Source organism: Gopherus flavomarginatus, chromosome 3 (assembly GCF_025201925.1).
Source record: "Gopherus flavomarginatus isolate rGopFla2 chromosome 3, rGopFla2.mat.asm, whole genome shotgun sequence".
NCBI classification, from domain to species: Eukaryota; Metazoa; Chordata; order Testudines; family Testudinidae; genus Gopherus; species Gopherus flavomarginatus.
In genome coordinates, this window is record NC_066619.1 from 107,768,305 (window position 1) to 107,784,155 (window position 15,851).

The 15,851-nt window shown below is 40.4% G+C and overlaps 1 protein-coding gene across 11 annotated transcripts in view; it reads right to left on the reverse strand.

The window, feature by feature from the left end:
• CCDC171 (coiled-coil domain containing 171) overlaps positions 1-15,851 on the reverse strand; it is a 256,020-nt gene that overhangs the window by 171,179 nt on the left and 68,990 nt on the right. For 10 of the 11 annotated variants that reach the window (XR_007773169.1, XM_050944127.1, XM_050944126.1 and 7 more), the window contains 4 exons: positions 14,476-14,565; positions 11,506-11,706; positions 4,178-4,345; positions 1,921-2,109 (listed from right to left, as the gene is read on the reverse strand). Coding sequence is in view for 10 of the 11 variants with exons in the window: in XM_050944127.1 (XP_050800084.1) it covers positions 1,921-2,109; positions 4,178-4,345; positions 11,506-11,706; positions 14,476-14,565 (648 nt within the window). In the remaining variant the exon portion in view is untranslated. The remainder of the gene's footprint in view (positions 1-1,920; positions 2,110-4,177; positions 4,346-11,505; positions 11,707-14,475; positions 14,566-15,851) is intronic. The other variant, XM_050944125.1, reaches the window with a different exon arrangement.

Genomic DNA, 15,851 nt, shown 5'->3' on the forward strand with positions numbered 1-15,851 from the left:
TTATATCTACACAAAGTGTGTGTAAAATAAGCAACCATTTTGCTATGATAGAGGTTTAAACCCACTCCAGACAGGTGTGACTACGCAGGATGGAGAAGAAGGAAAAACAGGGCTCAGGAACAAGAATTCACACCCTGCATTTACCTCTTGTCCTGCTCATTCATAAATAGGGTCCTACCAAATTCACAATCCATTTTGATCAATTTCATGGTCATAGGAGTTTAAAAATAGTAAGTTTCATTATTTCAGCTATTTAAACCTGAAATTTCACAGTGTTGTAATTGTAGGGGTCCTGACCCAAAGAGGAGTTGGGGGGTGGGGGCAAGGTTATTGTAGAAGGGGTTGTGGTACTGCTACTCTTACTTCTGCGCTGCTGGTGGTGGTGCTGCCTTCAGAGCTGGGCAGCTGGAGAGTGGCGGCTGCTGACCAAGAAACTAGCTCTGAATGCAGAGCCACCACCATCAGCAGTGCAGAATTAAGGATGGCAGGTATGGTATTGCCACCCTTATTTCTGCGCTGCTGCCTTCAGAGCTGGGCCCTCAGTCAGCAGCCACCACTCTCTGGCCACCCAGCTCTGACGGCAGCAGTGTTGAACTAATGGCAACATGGTGTGGCATTGCCACCCTTACTTCTGCACTGCTGCTGGTGGGGCACTGCCTTTAGAGCTGGGTGCCTGGCCAACAGCTGCTGCTCTCCAGCCACCCAGCTCTAAAGACAGTGTAGAAATAAAGGTGGCAATATCCCGATCCCCCTAAAATAACCTTGCGAGTCTCCTGCAACTCCCTTTGGGTCAGGACTCCCAATTTGAGAAACCCTGGGCTCCCCCATGAAATCTGTGTAGTGCAGGGTAAAAGCACATAAAAGACCAGATTTCATAGGGGAGACCAGATTTTATGGTCCATGATGTGTTTTTCATTGCAATGAATTTGGTAGGGTCCTATTCATAAATTGAAGATGTCACCCTGAATTTGGCATAACACAGCATTTCCCAAACTTTTGAAAGCTGAACTCCCTCTCAGGAAAGTTCAATTAAACAGGTCCTCTTTCAATCATAACACGTCAGCAGGAGAACTGAGGGGGGGAGTCAGGGACTGCATTGGCAATGAGATATAGGAACGTCTGCCTGTAAGTAATTGACTTGAGTCCCATCCAAGTTGGTAAAGAAAAGAGGGGAAAAAACCTAACACTTCAGTCTCAATAGAGAAGTAAAAAGCTAAAAGAGTAAAGAACCATCTTCTCAACACAAAGTGGACCATCCTGGTGAGGGTTGAGGCATACTGGCAGGTCAGCGTGTGTAGCTTTTATCTGCCCAGAGAGAACTTGAGTTTCCAGAGCTGACAGTCTTCAACCTTTCATAAAAAACACTAAACTTCAAGCTCAGTGAACATAACTCAAGTCACAGTTATTTGTTTCACTGTAGTGCCTGAAACAAAGGGGACTATTACACTGTTTAACATTGTTACCACTACTACTAATTTGCTCCTGGGTTCAGAATTTATATACTTAATTTCATTCCACAGTGAATTAAAAATCACTGTTATTCTACAAACTCTCAGAAGGGGTGGGGGGGGAGTCATATTGGAAAAAGCAGCTGGGGCTCTATGTAATTCTACAAAGAAATCTATCTTTTCACCATATAGCTTTAACCTCTTCCAAAAAAAAAAAAAAAAAAAGGAAAAAAAAGAAATCCAACTGCAGGATCTAATTAAGCAATGCATTTCAGGAATGTTTTAACAGAAAGTCATTCATTTCCTAAAGTAAGTAAAAGTTAATAGTAAAAGAATACTTAAAATAAAAAAAATATATACCAAATTCCTAAGCAACTTTAAACTGGTTTGGAACTCGAAATACAGAAATAATATACTAAATATTTAAAGAAAAAATGTAGATGTTTAGAGCTTTCTGGAACAAGTACAGTACCTGTGCCCTTGCATGAACTTCCACAAGGAGTCCTGAGTACTGCTGCTCCAACTCCTTTTTCTGTTTCTGCCAACAGCTTTCCTGTGCTTTCATCTGCTCAGCCACTTTGTTAAAAGTGTCTTCCTGGGTCTGTTGAAGTTCCCTCATGGTATCAGACTTGTTCTTGCAAATATATTCTAGATGAGATATCTGCATCATAGGAATTTTAAAAAAGATTTATTAAACAAAAATGCGCCTTTGCGTTTGTTTTAAATCCTACTTTAATGAAAGATTCTTTTGGCAGAAGACCCTGATTGCATTTTCTTCAGACAGCACAGAAGTAAAAAGCTAAGCATGTCATAGATCTCCTGCTTCATATCTGTCTTTAAAACCTACTTCTTCCAAAAAATCCAGCCTATGGTGATCTCATCAATGTTGTCATCTTTATACACTCCTGTAGCTGAACAGATGCCTAGGTTTCATTTGGGTCTGTGTCAGAATTCTTCTGGACAGGAACCTTATCTTATTTGTTTTGAAATGTGCAGAGAACATTTATGGTGCTATATAATTAATAATCCTAGCACAATAATTATACAGCAAGTTAAGTGATAATGAAAACCAGAGATTGCATTTTTATGTAATGTTTTATTTGAAAACTACAGCATTACTTGTATTTTCTGAGTATTAAAACAATTTAAGAGAGCTTTACTGTACACATGATGCCTCTTTTCACAGGCAAGCTTGTTAATTTTATGATGCATTTCAACGAGCAGAATAAGGGGTATAACTTGCGATCAATGCTTTAGCTGTGCAACTTCTATTAAAGCTAAATGGAACTGTGTTTTCATTCAAGAATGTATCTCAAATAGGCATGCCTGCATTTTTCAATACTGAATCTAAACGTATGGTCAATATTCTTTTCTATACATTGTACAGAATTGCAGGTGAAAAAATCTCTGCTAAGAGATGCAGCAGACAACACTGCCTGTTAAATTCTAAGAAGCTGATGTGTCTGAAATATCACTGAGAACACTTGTTGGCCCATCTCAGCTACTGTACAGACGCTCCCCGACTAACGCAAGCATTCTGTTGCAGAACGCCTTGCATAACTTGAATTTTGCGTAAGTCAGAAATGTAAACCCAACAATTATGCAAACAAACAAAAAAACCCTCTTATTTCTAGCTTATGAAACTTTTTCCATAAGTGCGGATTTGCGTAAGACGGGTTTGTGTAACCCGGGGGGGGGGGCGTCTGTACTTAAACTACCAGTAATTTTGTTGTTGTTCTCTTTTCTCTGAAAGGACAAAGGAGGTGTTTCTTCCACATCTAATCTGCATGATCCACATCTTTGTCTAACCAAACCCTGTTTATGTTTTCCATTGACTGCTGGGATATTTACTAATAGTAGCGGAGTCAAAATGATTAACTGTAAGCAACCCTGTTCTTGAACTTGAGCCAAAGAGAGTGTTCATAAGTCCAACAGATGAGAAACTCATGGAAGTTTTTCCCTTCTTGTCCCTCAGGAGCAAATGTCAGCATAGCCAAGATCTGGAATCTTTCTTCTAGACCACAGAAACAGTGCTGACCCGATCAATGGAGCCAGAACATGAATGGAAATCCTTAGGAGCAGCATATGTTAGTCTACTGAGCCAGTTTAATTTATTGTAACAAAACAGATTTCTGAAAAATATGTTTCTTTTCAACAGACTTAGCCTTATGAAATATGAAATCACCCATAAAAGTATTCTGTGTTCCCCCAAACAATTTTTTTATAGTTCTGAAATTCATAATGCTGGTTCTACATGAATTATTTCAGACTATAAATGCCATAACCAAATAATCATATTTTTAAAAAACAGGATTTTGATTCACAAGCAAATAGTTTTAAGTTGATGCTCCTGTATTTTGTTTCTCTTTTATGCTAAGATAAAGAGTTGGTTTATTAGTATAAATGACTAAGTTCTTTGAATTGCTTCATCAGTAAGATTAATTTATTTTCTTTTAATTAGGTCCCTGTGGCTAATACTGGCTAGTAGTATTAGCATGTCCTGCACAGAAAGTGGAGCTTAGAGACTTCATACAGACTTCAGTCACATTTACATGCCCATAGCAATGGCATCAAACTGAGTTGTAGACAAGCCATAATTACTGGTATTGAATTATTAACATCCAAATTCTTTTTGAAATAAGATGAATGTCAGTCCCTTTTAATGATACTGTGATGTGGACAAATGTCACTGAATTTAATAGAGGTATCTGGCGCCTGAGGACAGTTACCTTCTCATTAGCCCTGCTGAGGTCTAAGATCAGGGCATCAACATTCTCCTGCAAGACTGCACAAAGCTCAGGCCAGGAGAATTTATCCAGGATGCCTTCTGGTTGTTTTATAAGCACACAGCCTGCTACCAAATGCTGATATAAAGTATGGAGGAAAGTTAGCTTCTCCTGTGAGACACAAAAAGAAAAAATAACTGTTGTATATAAATATTAGACTAGCTCTTGACTCTAATATTAGACTCTACAGAGATACCCCATGCACACAAGTCTTATGTGTTCTGTACACATCTGAAAAGACAGAATTACTCATATTCTGAAATTCTGTTTCAATTTCAAGTGAACCATTCCTAATGTGTCCAAATGCATTAACAAAATCAGAAGAGAAAAAGATTTTGTAAACTGAGTTTAATTAGATATAATGTATAAATACGTATTTCCCTACAATCCTCAGGATAGTAAATACCATGACCTGTAATAAATATTTACAAAATTGATTTCTTCATTTCTTTAACTAAGTATATGAAATTATTGTGTCATTTTACAGGAAACTAATGTTTAAAATCTCTCCCCACCACCACACACATTTATTCCACTGGATTGAAGTTCTATACAAATTATACCTGCTTCCAGTATATAGCATAACATAACATGTACAGTATATATTAACAAAAAAGTTAATTAGCATGGCAGCACAAAATTTGATTATACAAACACCAAATTAGATTTTTAAAACAGAAGCACATTTTTTAAATAATTTGATTTGATGGTTTGTTCTTTACATGGATTATATGTGAACACCTAACTGTACAAAACAGGTTTTTATGAGCATCAGTTAAACTCTACAAGCCTGATCCTGATCTCATTTACATACGATTTTACACGACAGTATACTGAATGGATTACAGTAGTGTTAGTACTTATTCACACCAGAGTGAGATCAGAATCTGTTTGTTTATCTATTTAGTCCATCTATGAAATCTAGCAACTTAAAATTAAGACAAATCAAAGATGATTCCATCACCACAACTAGGGCTCTGATCCAAAGCCCATTTAACCAATGGAACAATGCCCACTGAAAGCAATGGGTATTGGATCGAGTACTAAGTCAAGAAATCATGAGACTTCATGAAGGTATTAAGGACTCTCCCTATCTCCCCTCAACCCCACTTCCAGTGCAACTGCAATTACTACTGTGTCTTGAGGTAATTTTGTTGTTTGTAATTCATAAGACTTTTAAGCAATAAAACATTTTATAAAATGTTACAACCTAATCTTCTACTGTCCTGGGAACAGTTTAACTATGTCACCATTGTTTCCTTTTTGCCTGAGCTGTGATAAACCAAGCATGATAATCAGCCCTTTGGTGAGAAAAAGAAATCCCAAGTCCCAGAATCAACTCACACATGTTGATCTCAACCACAAGTAGACATGCTGACTTCACAATACAGTCAGGCTTCTAGTTTCCTTTCCTTTAATCACTATCTGATGTGTAGAACAATTCCAACTGCTTCATGTGGACACAATTTAAATCCCAGACTGTAAGAAGGGTGGAAAGAATGTTTCCTTTTTACTTAGTTTGGCATTTGTGATCATAGTTGCTGGAGTAAATGAGCTCAATATGCAGAACAATTGAGATAAAGAATATGATTGATACAGCTAATGCAGAACTATTTTATGTGGAGGAAATTAAAAGGAAGCAATTATTAAGATCAGTAAACAACCAAAAGAGGAAATCTGGTTTTGAAGTAAAGCTTCATGAAGTAATTACCACATATAGCATACCACAATCAGCCAATACACAAGGTACTAACCTGTTCTGTAACTGTTGTTCTTCGAGATACGTTGCACATGTCCATTCTACTTCAGATGCTTGCGTGCCCAGTGAACCAGAATCAGAGATTTTCCCCTTAGTGATACCTATTGGGGCAGCACATGAGCCCTTAGGGCTTTCACGCTGCTGCAGGGTGGTAAAAAAGGGGCGAGGCCACCCCCACCCTCCTTAATTCCATCTGCCCACATAGAAACTCCAATATAGAGGGAAAGGAGGGTGAGTCGCAGAATGGATGTGTGCAACACATCTCAAAGAACAACAGTTACAGGAGAGGTTAATAACTCTTTCTTCAACTGATTGCACATAGAGCCAGCTCCAGGCACCAGCCCAGCAAGCAGGTGCTTGGGGTGGCCAAGGGGAAGGGGCGGCACATCGGGCTCTTCGGCGGCAGGTCTCTCAGTTCCTCTCGGAGGGAAAGACCTGCTGCCGAATTGCCGCCAAAGAAGAAAGCAGCGCGGTGGAGCTGCTGCCGATCGCGGCTCTTTCCCCCGCCCCCCCCACTGACACTTGGGGCAGCAAAAATCCTGGAGCCAGCCCTGATTGCACATGTCCATTCCATGCCATGCCAAGTGACTCACAAGCAGTTCAAACTGGAGGTGAGTTTCAGAACAAGGATTGAAGAACTACTAGTCCAATGTGACAGGATGCTGGGCAAAGTCTTGCTGATTCAGTCCTCTGTCACACAGCTCCTATTTAGGGGAATAAATTAGAGCTGGATAGATGTAACCTGGCCCTAATTGGGGAAGCAGAAACAGCTGCCGCCTAATTAGCCTGAGGCTGTATAAAAGCCTCAGAGGAAGGAAACCAGGAGAGGGGAGAGCAGAAAGAAAGTGAAAAGGCAGGGAGTTGAAGCAGGGAGGTAGCTCTTCCCTCCCTCCTGCCTGCAGACAGTGAAGGGACAACTGTACATGGTGAAACGGTGGTGGGAACAAGTCTGTGAATAAACTGCACCAGTGGTTACTAACCCCAAGGTCTCAGAGTGACTTTGTGGTAGGAGGGACTTGCCACACTCTGCTACATGTGGGGGCTTGTCCAGGATCCCGTGCCAGAGCAAGTGTTTGGCAGCCTGGAGACGGAGGAGACCCTGCAATGGCTGGTCAAGCAGCAGCAGGAGGTGGTGCAGAAGGCAATTCAGAGTTTTCAGCAAGCCTACCAGCTGGAGAGAGAGGACTCACTCACCTGGCAGGCAAAACAGCAGAAGACCCTGCAGGACTTCATTTGGGAGCAGGATGGCACCCAACAACAGCTCCTGCAGAAAGTGGTGAGTCCCGCAGGAGAGGATGGCATTTTGGCACCGGGCTTAGGACTGTGTAAAATGGGCCTGACAGATGACCCCGACGCCTTCCTAAGCACATTTGAGCGGGTAGCCTCTGGGGCTGGATGGGACAGGGTAACCTTGGCTCTGTGACTAGCTCCCTACCTAGCCAGCAAACCCTAGGCAGCCTACATGGTCCTAAGTTAAAAGCAGGCCAGGAGTTATGAGGCAGTAAAGGCAGACATCCGGTATTGGGTGGGGCTGTCTGTGGAGAAGTACCACCAAAAGTTCCAGTCAGCGAGGTGGATGGGGGGGAGGGGTTGTGGCTTCAGGTTTTTGCCCAAAAGTTAATGGACTGGGCCACACACTGGGTGAGGCCTGACACCCAGACAATGGGGGAGATTATGGACACGCTTGTCCTAAAGCAGTTTTTACTCAGAGTCTCCCTGAGAACATAAAGGTGTGGGTAAGGAGGCACCAAAAGATTATGGTCAAGTCGGCTATAAAGCTTACAGGTATACAGAGGTGGACTTCCCCAGGAAGCAGGAATGGCCAAGCAGGGACATGGAGAAGGCCCGGGGAAACCTCGCCTGGGAAGGGCCAGGAGAACAAACGGGAAGACACCCAAGGGGCTCCCACCGGGTCCAGACCAGTTGTCTGCTGGCAGTGTGGATGACTGGGACACAAGAAGGGGGACTGCCCACACATGGATTGTGGGGTGAAATAGAAGGGTAGCCACATACAGCAGTTTATTAATCAGACAGCCCTGCCCTTGAGCAAAAGAATAGGCACTTTCTGTTGAGACGAGCAGCAAACAGGGCTCTGTGAGGGACCCCTCCACGTGCATTTGAAAAACAAATTTCACAATATCCAACCTGAGAGATAACTTGTGATCTCTGATGAATGAACTGCTTGGGTGACTTGCCAGACTGTTCTGAACACCAGGAAGATGGGGAGTTTTGTGGCATCAGCTTCCCAAGATACATCGCCTCTGATCTGGCTCCTCCCTGCTGCACAGTACATTGCCAGTATCGTCCAGGAGGTCTTGGGTCTCTCCCTTGACATGAGGGAGAAAAGCCCAACAGACCAGATGAATAGCCCACAATTCCCACATGTTTATGTGGTCAGCCAAATCTTGATGAGACCACAGATGTTGAGTTTGTAAGTTTCCTAAGTGAGCTCCCCAGCTTACAGAAGAAGCATCTGTAACCACAGTCAACGTGGGAAAGGGAGGGACCTAGCCACCAGACAAATGACCAGTGTACTCCTCCAGGTACTCAAATCAGCATGTCCAACAGGTGACGAGCCAGAGAGTACACTGACTTTCATCAGCTCTGCATCTTTCTGAGACAATGTCTGGCATGCCGACACACATACATGGAGGTGACCATGTGTCCCAGTAGTATGAGGCAGTTTCTTACTGTTGTGGCTGTATGGACTTTGAGATCTGAGGAAAAGTTTAATATTGTGTGGAAATGGCTTGAGGTAGGAACATCCAGGCTACTGTAGAATTCAGGATCGCTCTGAACTGGGAAGTAGATGGACTTGTCCTCATTGATCAACAGACTCAGAACACTGAAGAGGGATTGGATCCTGTATAGACTGGAGCTTGGCCCAACCTCTTGCCAGTAAGTTGTCTAAGCAGGGAAATACTTGCATCCCTGCTTTCCTTAAGAATGAAGTCACCACTACCATGCATTTTGTAAATACTCATGGGGCAGCAGCCAGGCCAAAGGGCAGGACCATAAACTGGTAATGGGTGTTGTTGATCAGAAGTCTTAGGAGTCTCCTGTGGCTTTAATGGATAACCACATGGAAACGCAACCTTCAAATTGAGAGCAGTGTACCAGTTGTCAGGATCCAGGGTGATGATGGAGGTTAGGTTGGCCATGAAAATTTTTTTTTGTATATATTTGTTTAAATTTTGCAAGTCTAGGATAGTTCTGAGACCTCCTTTTGCCTTTTAAATCAGGAAGTAATGTGAACAGAAACCTTTCCCTCTATGGAAAGGGGGAACTTCTTCCATAGGACTATAGAATTTGCTTTCCTTTTTAAAAAAGGAGTGTAAATTCCCAATGATTTCAACATGGCCCTCAAATCCTAGAGACTGTGGAGCTTATCATCTGTCTTCTATGAGAACAGGGTAGGACCTTCAAAAGGGAGATGCTGGATAGCCTGCTGGACCTCCTGTGGGAGTGCAGACAATTGAAACCATGAACATTTGTACATGGTTACTGGAGATGCCATGCTCTGGCTGCTGAATCTGCCCCATCAAAGGCAGCTTGCAGAGAGGTCCTAGCCACCAGTTTGCCCTCTTCTAAAACACAGAATTCCTGCCTGAACTTCATTACATTGTCTCAGAAGGAGAAGTTGTATCTGGCCAGTAAGGCTTGCTAGTTAGCTTTAAAAAACCGTAGGCCAGCTGTGGAATAAATCTTTCTACCAAAAAGGTCTAGTCTCTTTGCATCTTTGTCCTTTGGGATACAAGACCATTCCCGATGCACTCTTTCATTCACTGCCAAGGCAACTAAAGAGCCTGGAGAAGGTTGGGTGTAAAAATGTTCATAGCCTGAGAAGCGATATAATACTTCTCTCTGTCCTCTTAGCTGTCTGAGGAAGAGAGGATGGCATTTGCCACAAATATTTTGTAGATTCTAGAATGGCTCAGTTTATAGGTAAAGCCAACCCTGTATGTCCATCAGCCTATGGGAAGTCTCCTGAATATCGAGGCAGCTACTCTCGTTAGTAACTCCTAACAGTCATCCTGAACAAGTGAAGTAACCTCAGACACTTCTAGAGAATCTAGCATCAAGAGGAAGAACAGATCCCATGGTGCTATATGTATAATTCCAGTGCCTTCCATGTCAGGATATTTCCATGATGCTGCTGTTATTGTATCAAAGGGGTCAGAACTGCAGTGTGGGTTGACAATCCTCAGTGAGCTGGAGTTGACAATTCTTGATGAGAAGAAATCAGTATTAGGGAGTACCTCTTTCCAGATAATACTCTATCTCCCAGTGGCTTATTAGTGGACAGTACAGGGAACCTCAAACTTCTAGAGGAACTTGGTTTCTTTGGGGAATGCTATTCTGATGCTCTGTGCTTCTTCCTCAAGAACAGAGAAAGGGAATGGTGCCTACTATAAGATGCAAAGTCCAGAGGGGCACTCCTATCTGAGGTCGAAGTATGCAGGGCCTGCCCCAAGAGGTGGATGCAAGTGGCCTCCATAAGGAGGTAATACAGTCTCATCTCTGTCCTTTTTTGTCTGGGATCTGAAGTCTCTGCAGATCTTGCAATGATCTCAAATGTGCCTGTCTCTGAGGCACCTTAGGTACCTGCAATGAGAGTCACTCACCAGCACACATTTTTTTGAAGCTGCACAAGACTTATAGCCCAGAGACCAAAAAATATCCTGGTACCAGTTCCCTTTGTATACTAGGAATCAGATGATCAAAGTTGTAATAGAAAATAAAGAAAACATACCCTAACAAGTACTACTATTTACAGGAGGAAGATAAAAATCCATGAAGTGGGAGAAACCTCGGTCTGCAACCTGACACACTTCAACTACCAATCATGGATGATAAGAACGAATTAAGAGAGGGACTAAGCAGCTTCCCTTTATACCCTTGTGCAGTGGTACAAGAGTGCTAAGGATGTATGTGCCTCCCTAATGGGTACTACTAAGAGAAAGTCTCCAATCCTGGTGCACTGGGCACACACATATCTGAAATGGAATGGACAGGTGCAATCACTCCAAAGCAGCACAGGAAACACTAGTTGGTAGTGGGTGAGCAAAATGACATCAATTCCATGTTTGCTATTTTTGGAGGGGGGAGGGGTTGCTATTTGAATCAGTAATTAACACCAAGAGATTCTAAATACAAAATGTACATATTTACTTTCAACTAAGTAACAAAAAACAAAAAACAGTACCCCAGGCATAATTCTTTAAATAAATGTATTTGTCCAAAACAATACTTGCTAAGAGACAGATATTTTAAAATGTAAATGACCAGAAAGGTTAAACTGTTAACTTATTTTATAAAATGGAATAAAAGAGAATTAAGACACTTGAAAATTTTGTAGATACTAAAAACACATTTCAAAATACGTATCTTAAAAATCATATTTTGAAGATAAATCTGTTAAGACATAAAGCAAACATCTGATGTATGTAAATGTACAAAGCTAAGATTAAATAAAGGCTCTTTTCGACAGTCATCTGGTCTCTGGTAATACCTCAGTATCCTTCTGGTAAGCCCTGGTAAGCTTCTGGATTTCATTTTCTGATTCTGTGGCACGGACTTTCTCTTTCTCCCAGCAGTGAAGTACATTCTGCAGTTCCATTTTTAAAGTGCCTATTAAAGACTCTCTGTCTGCACACTTAGTGCGTAGATGATTTAACTGTTCGTTGGCATCAGCCAGGTTATCCTGAGCTTCCTACAGAATAGACACAAACGGAAAGGTTAGCAACAGTTTTACACCATACAGCATTACCTCAGCCAATGTTCAGTATCCTTGGAAGCAAAGAGCTATATAGAGAGATTTTCAAAACAACCTAAAAGAATCCATCTGCTTGCTTCTAAAGATAGACTGAAATTAAAATTTGACACTGTTGTCCTCTGGGAGCAGGGGAATAGTGTAGAGCAAAAGGACAAGTCCTACAGAATTATTCCCTTTTCTCCCTTTTTAATCCATCTCCAAGGTCAAAGTCTCCATAATACAACTGCCTTCCTTTTGGGGCTGGGTTTGTCTCCTTACAGAGAGAATATACAGTGTTCCTTCAATTGAAAATCTGACAATATAAAGATACAGCCTCCTATAGTTATAAGGAACTGGGTGGCCCTGGTAAAAGGATACAGTACTTTTCTTCTGTAGATCACTGGTTCCAATGCAGCCCAGATTGGTAGCAACCAAAGACTGTTATCATTTTGTTTCATATTTAGTGGTCAATGTGAAATCAGAAATGGTACCAGTTGGTACAAATGTACCAACCAGTACTAAATCTCAGAAGACTTTCACAGCAAGAGGTTGCCTGCTAGGCGAGAATAGACAAACATGCTCTACCTCTTCTGTGAGCAGAGAACTTCTATTTCCAGGACTGGTAATCTGACATCTTTCGTGACCACCAAGTTCATACGAACAAATCAACTCAATACTGAATATTGAAAGCATTTTGTTGAAAAGTTTACCTATAGATTTTTAGATCATAAAATCACGTTTGTCTAATTGTGAAGTATAGTATCGGTTGTTTACTAAAGGTACTCATCACAATTGTATTTTCATATAATTTCTTAACAAAAATATTCAAATCCAAGTTTAGGGCAACTTTCTTTAAGCAAGCTCTACCTTGAAGAAAAAACTAGGCCAGGTTCTGTGCTGAGTTACACATTAAATTGAGTTTCTACAGATTTACACCAGTGTAAACTTTGATCAGAAACTGGTTCACTATCTCAAAAGATTGCCTAATAAAAAAAAATAGTTGGTAGAATAGGTTTCATATAGAGTAGACATTTGCATTATAAAAAACTGAAAAATCCTTTAGGATGCTTTAAAAAAATGCATTGTGGCTGAAGCAAGAACCTAGGAGGCAGAAATCAGAGCTCTATTGTCAGGTCTGCCAACAATTTCCTGTATATTCCAGGGCAAGTCATTTGGGCTCTAATCCTCTAGGGTGCTGAGCAGTCTCAACTTCTAATGACTTCAAGGGGAGAAGTTGGTACTCAACACCTCACAGAATCTTATTGTTCATTAGTATCCTCCTCTACTCAAATCAGGAAAGTAGTACTTTACTTCACAGGGGTGTTGTGAATCGGAATTAATTAATGTTAGAAAAGTTCAGTTCATAAAATGGAAGGCCATTGTGTTACTACCAATGAATGCTAACAGTCTCTCACTAATAAATTGAAACAAAGAAACACAGTGTATCTCCAGTAAAAGAATCTGAGAAACCTTGGGAGTGGCCACACTCAAATTTGGCAGTAATACAAAATGCTGCCAGTTGGAAGACAGAGTTTAACAGTGACCTTAGGACTTCCCTCAGTCCCTGATGTACCCAGACATGACACATTACAAAAGAGAGACAAAAACAAACTCTAATTTGAAAAAGGTTGTAAAATCAGAACTCCAGCTATCCATGAGAAGTGCTTGGCTTAGAGATCATCAATTTCTTACTAGTAGTAATTTAGGCCTATAGATCTCTCCAAATGTCAGGATTACTTAATATTTGGCGGGATTATACACAAAATTTGGCCATAATATCCATAATAATTTCACTGTTATCTGTTTTTACTGTAAGTTTTGCACATTTCATACTATGACTTTAAACTTCACAGTTCTGTAACTGATACCTTCCAAATGCTTTCAGATGAGATCCATATACATAATCTAAATGTATGTGATCAAATTTCCCACAGGTGCAGTCACTGAGATGAACAGAGGTCCATCCTCAGCTTTCTATTGGCAGCTTTCTATTTCTAATAGGCAATCTTTTGAGATAGTGAACCAGTTTCTGATCAGATCTATTGATCTGTTTATATACCCCTCAGTAAGGTTATGGAATGAATATATTCTCATTCCTGTTTGTCTGTTTTTTAATATGTGGCTGAAACAATGTATTTTCCCCAGTAATACTAGAAAACTTTATTCTGAAACAAATCTGACCATTACAAGAAAAAGAAAAGTGAATATTTTAAAACTGGATTGTATTTTCATAAATAAGTGAATGAGTACTTAAGCGACAAATGTGAAAAATTATCAGACAGTTGAGCCGAAAAATATTTGAGGATAAATTTCATATGCACATTATATGCATATAGAACAAAATATGAAAAACTAAAAGCTAGCAGAAAAAAAATGTTCAGGATGACTTCAGCACAGAAGAGCTACCCTTCCCAAACAAGCAAGCACGAAATGATGAAGTAAGAGGACTACTCAAGGATTAGATCATCTGTTTAAACAGATATTACTTCACTAATGCAACCTTTGAAATGTTCACATAGGTAGGCTTATAACATCTGTAGGCTACAACCATTATAAGGAAATATGACCTTGCACAAACTTGAGGTTTGACATTCTACTCAATAAAGAGAAGTGATACACTTATTTTGAGATAATAGAGATAACATATCATCATGCAGATACAATCTAAGTGAGCCATATCAGAAATATATGTAGTATGCTAAGAAGTTACAGTTCATAAAAATATACCTTAAGGTCTTGACTTTGAGACCATATTTTTTGTTTGGATGAGTCAATCTCTTTTGTCATCTTTTCACGTGAAGCTTTCATTTTCTTTAGCTGAGGAAAAAAAACCAGTTGGGAGTTGCAGGAACTTAAACGTAAAATAATATTTTCTATACAAATGTAAAACCAGAATGTATTAGAAAACTCCTCAGACATCAATTGTAAACAATGTAACAGATTACCACTAAACAAGTTTGATATATTAAATATTAATAATGATATTACAAATAAATAATAGCAGCAATAACCCCAAACCAAAATTCACTATTGCTTTTGCCCATGAACTCCCTAATATCTGGTGGGGGGAGAAAAGTTTTTGAAGTGTGCGAAAAAATTTAAGACATCCAGCTCCCAATGACTTTCAGGAAGCAAGTTTCAAAGTCAATGGCCCCTCCCAGAAAATGCCCTAAAAGCAGCATCCTCCCCCTTAAACTGAGGGGACTCCAGCTCATGCATTTCTGCTGATTGCAACAAATAGGAGCATTACTCAAGGAGAGGCATAGTCTCTCAAGTCCCCTAATCCCAAACTATATAGGGTATTACAAGCAACTACTGATGATCTTGGAGCACTGAAGTTATGTGCCCTCTTCCAGATGCACTTTTCTGATAAACAGGTGGCCACAATATGCGCTAGCTTCCTTTTCCAGTGTCAGTGTAGAGACCAACATAACAGTCTAAAGGTAATCTAATCCCGAGTGTCAAAAGGTACAAATAATGGTAGCCACGTTTGTATGCGAAAGATACAAAGAGACAGGCAGAAAACAACAATCTTGGTCATTGCTACTACCTAACCAGCCAGGAGTTGCTCAGAACTCTACAGTACATCTAAATTGTAAACACTTCACAATTGGCCGCTGCATGTCTCCCTCAATCAGGGGTGCTAATATAATCCTTGCCTACTCTATTAGTTGCTTTCCCCAATTTACCAAAATTATTTCTATCTTTTCCATATTGTGTTTCAGCCAGCCAGACCTCATCTACTCATCCCCCGAACTCACATAGACACGTGAAAGTGAATGCTCTAATTTTAATATTTACTAGCTCTACAGAAATTGAGAGTTATTAGCTCTTATATTTATTTAGTAAATTAGAGCTAATATAATGTCACAAGTTCAAACAGGTCCAGACATATGTAAAGCCAAATAATTAGTTACATCCATCTATGTGTGGGGTCCTGACATAAGTCTATATCCTACAAAACTTAACAGAATTAAACAAGCCTAAAATCATAGCGCTGCATACAAGAACAAGTTATTTTTATTGGATGGTGTTCTTGATAATCCCTGAGAGTTTTATTCTAATATTAAGAGTTTTATTACAAAACACGTCTAAGGACAAAA